Source organism: Daphnia carinata, chromosome 2 (genome assembly GCF_022539665.2).
Source record: "Daphnia carinata strain CSIRO-1 chromosome 2, CSIRO_AGI_Dcar_HiC_V3, whole genome shotgun sequence".
Lineage (NCBI taxonomy): Eukaryota > Metazoa > Arthropoda > Branchiopoda > Diplostraca > Daphniidae > Daphnia > Daphnia carinata.
In genome coordinates, this window is record NC_081332.1 from 6,751,693 (window position 1) to 6,753,561 (window position 1,869).

At 35.3% G+C, this 1,869-nt stretch overlaps 1 protein-coding gene across 1 annotated transcript; it reads right to left on the minus strand.

Moving 5' to 3' along the window:
* On the minus strand, positions 1–1,205 carry LOC130686996 (uncharacterized). Its single transcript, XM_057510152.1, has 6 exons — positions 1,142–1,205; positions 950–1,000; positions 748–798; positions 649–684; positions 363–557; positions 1–305 (listed from the first exon to the last, which is right to left on the minus strand). Exons 1-6 carry the CDS (start codon positions 1,203–1,205, stop codon positions 1–3), a joined length of 702 nt encoding a protein of 233 aa, XP_057366135.1.
* Between the last annotated feature and the right edge of the window lie 664 nt (positions 1,206–1,869).

A 1,869-nucleotide genomic window follows, 5' to 3' on the forward strand; every position in this document is an offset into this window, starting at 1 on the left:
TTATTGAAAACTTACTAGCTTCTTCAGATTTTCATCTTTTTTAAGAATTTTTTCGAATGCTTCCAATACTAAGTTTTTTAATGGAAGAGAAGCAATGCCTTCATCTATTTCCTCAATCCATTCGTCAACTGGATTAATTTTTTTATCGATCATAGACAACATTTCATTAATCTTGGCAAGGTCAGAGAAGTATTTCTCTTTGTCGTGATTGACTTTCTTTGGAATGGGAAGAGACGATGGAGAATCCGTAGCATAATAAGACGAAGAATCTCGGGATGTAGAAGGGCCGGAACTACTTTCAGCATCTAAAAAAATATGGTTAAGGATTATACGTTTAAAATGAAAATATTCTGATTAGTTACGAAGTTGCAGATGATGTGATTCATTTGGCCTATAGCTTGTTATTGCTCCAATATTTTGCTGGCTCGGAAATTCAGGGACAGTTGATGGTGTTTGATAAGAAGAATTCATTAAATGTGAATTATAGTTCCAGTACGGCTGCTGCATTCCCCAGTTGTAATGACCACCATTGTAATTAAATTGCGGATGCATATTTTCTGATATGTTCACAATAAACAAAATAAAGAAAAATATGTAAAACAGTATTGAAAAAGAGGTTGATGAAAGAAAGGTATTTTTTATGATTACCGAACTGGTGGGTTCCATATGAGTCGTCGGAATTACCTATTTAATGCACAAGAATATTTTGAAAAAAAAGGTTTAGCATTAAACTAGAATTAACGTTACCAGACTGAATCGACTGTTGAATTTGCATATCCACAGGAGACGACGAATCTTCTGTAATTATAGAATAAGGAGAGTAAGGTAATTATAGAAGGAGTGCACTGCACATTTAATCCGAATAGTAACGGCGAACAAAAACACGATATAATAGACAAGACAACAGTAACTGAACCAAAAATTAAGAAGTAAATAATATCATTATTACCAGGTTGAAACGATTGTTGACTTGGCATATGCACAGGAGACGATGTATCTTCTATAATTATAGAATAAGTTAGGTAATTACCGCAAGAGTGACCGGCACATTTGTCCGAAAAGAAACGTGAAACAAAAATAAACGATATACTACGAGACCACAGTAACTGTACCAAAATAACGAAATAAGCAGCATAATTACCAGGCGCATTCAATGAGAGAACTTCGGCATTGGAACGCACTATTAACGCTTCCAGACTTGACATATCGTTATGAGGTAACGAAAATTTTTCAACTTAATGAAAAATTGCGTTGCATGAATGTTATGCAACAATGTATTAAATATTATAATTACGAGACGAATTTGACGAAAGGACCACAGCATTAGAAGACAAACGTTTATCAGAACTGGAGGAACCTCTCTTACTAGTAGAAGCAGCAGCAATGACTAAACGAAATGACAATAAGACTTGATTTATAGGTTTGTTAAAAGTTCAAAATCAATTATCCTTTTTAGTTGACGTTGAAGCATTGCTGGATTGTTTAGAAACCAACAAGGCTCTAGGAGGTATTGGAAGCAAAGTAGAAGTGGCCATTCCTTTGGCAGAGTTTGTATGGGAGGCTTTCTTAATCGTCTTTCCTTTGCTGGGTGCTGATTTTTTAGGTGGGCTGAGAGACTCTTCCTCGCTGTCTATTTCTGTTGTTGATTGTCCAGGTATATTTAGTTTCTTCCTTTTAGGGACTCGTTTTCCTCTGCCTGAGTTTTCTTGATTAAGAATGGGCAGGCCAGTTTCAACACGGGGAAGACTTGTTCTTGCTTCTTCATACGTGTCTTTAAAAAGGAAGCAATATTGTTACATTAAACATACAAAATGAAGTAGTAACGCAAATTACCAAAAGTTCCAATTATTTGGAAATCCTCGTATCTCT

What these genes read in the sequence shown, in the direction of transcription:
- LOC130686996 (XM_057510152.1), bottom strand. Translation starts at nt 1,205, where the DNA reads ATGTCAAGTCTGGAAGCGTTAATAGTGCGTTCCAATGCCGAAGTTCTC. An exon ending in TCTCTCATTGAATGCGCCTG is followed by an intron (nt 1,001 to 1,141) that starts GTAATTATGCTG and finishes CTATAATTATAG; the next exon opens with AAGATACATCGTCTCCTGTG. An exon ending in ATCACATCATCTGCAACTTC is followed by an intron (nt 306 to 362) that starts GTAACTAATCAG and finishes ATATTTTTTTAG; the next exon opens with ATGCTGAAAGTAGTTCCGGC.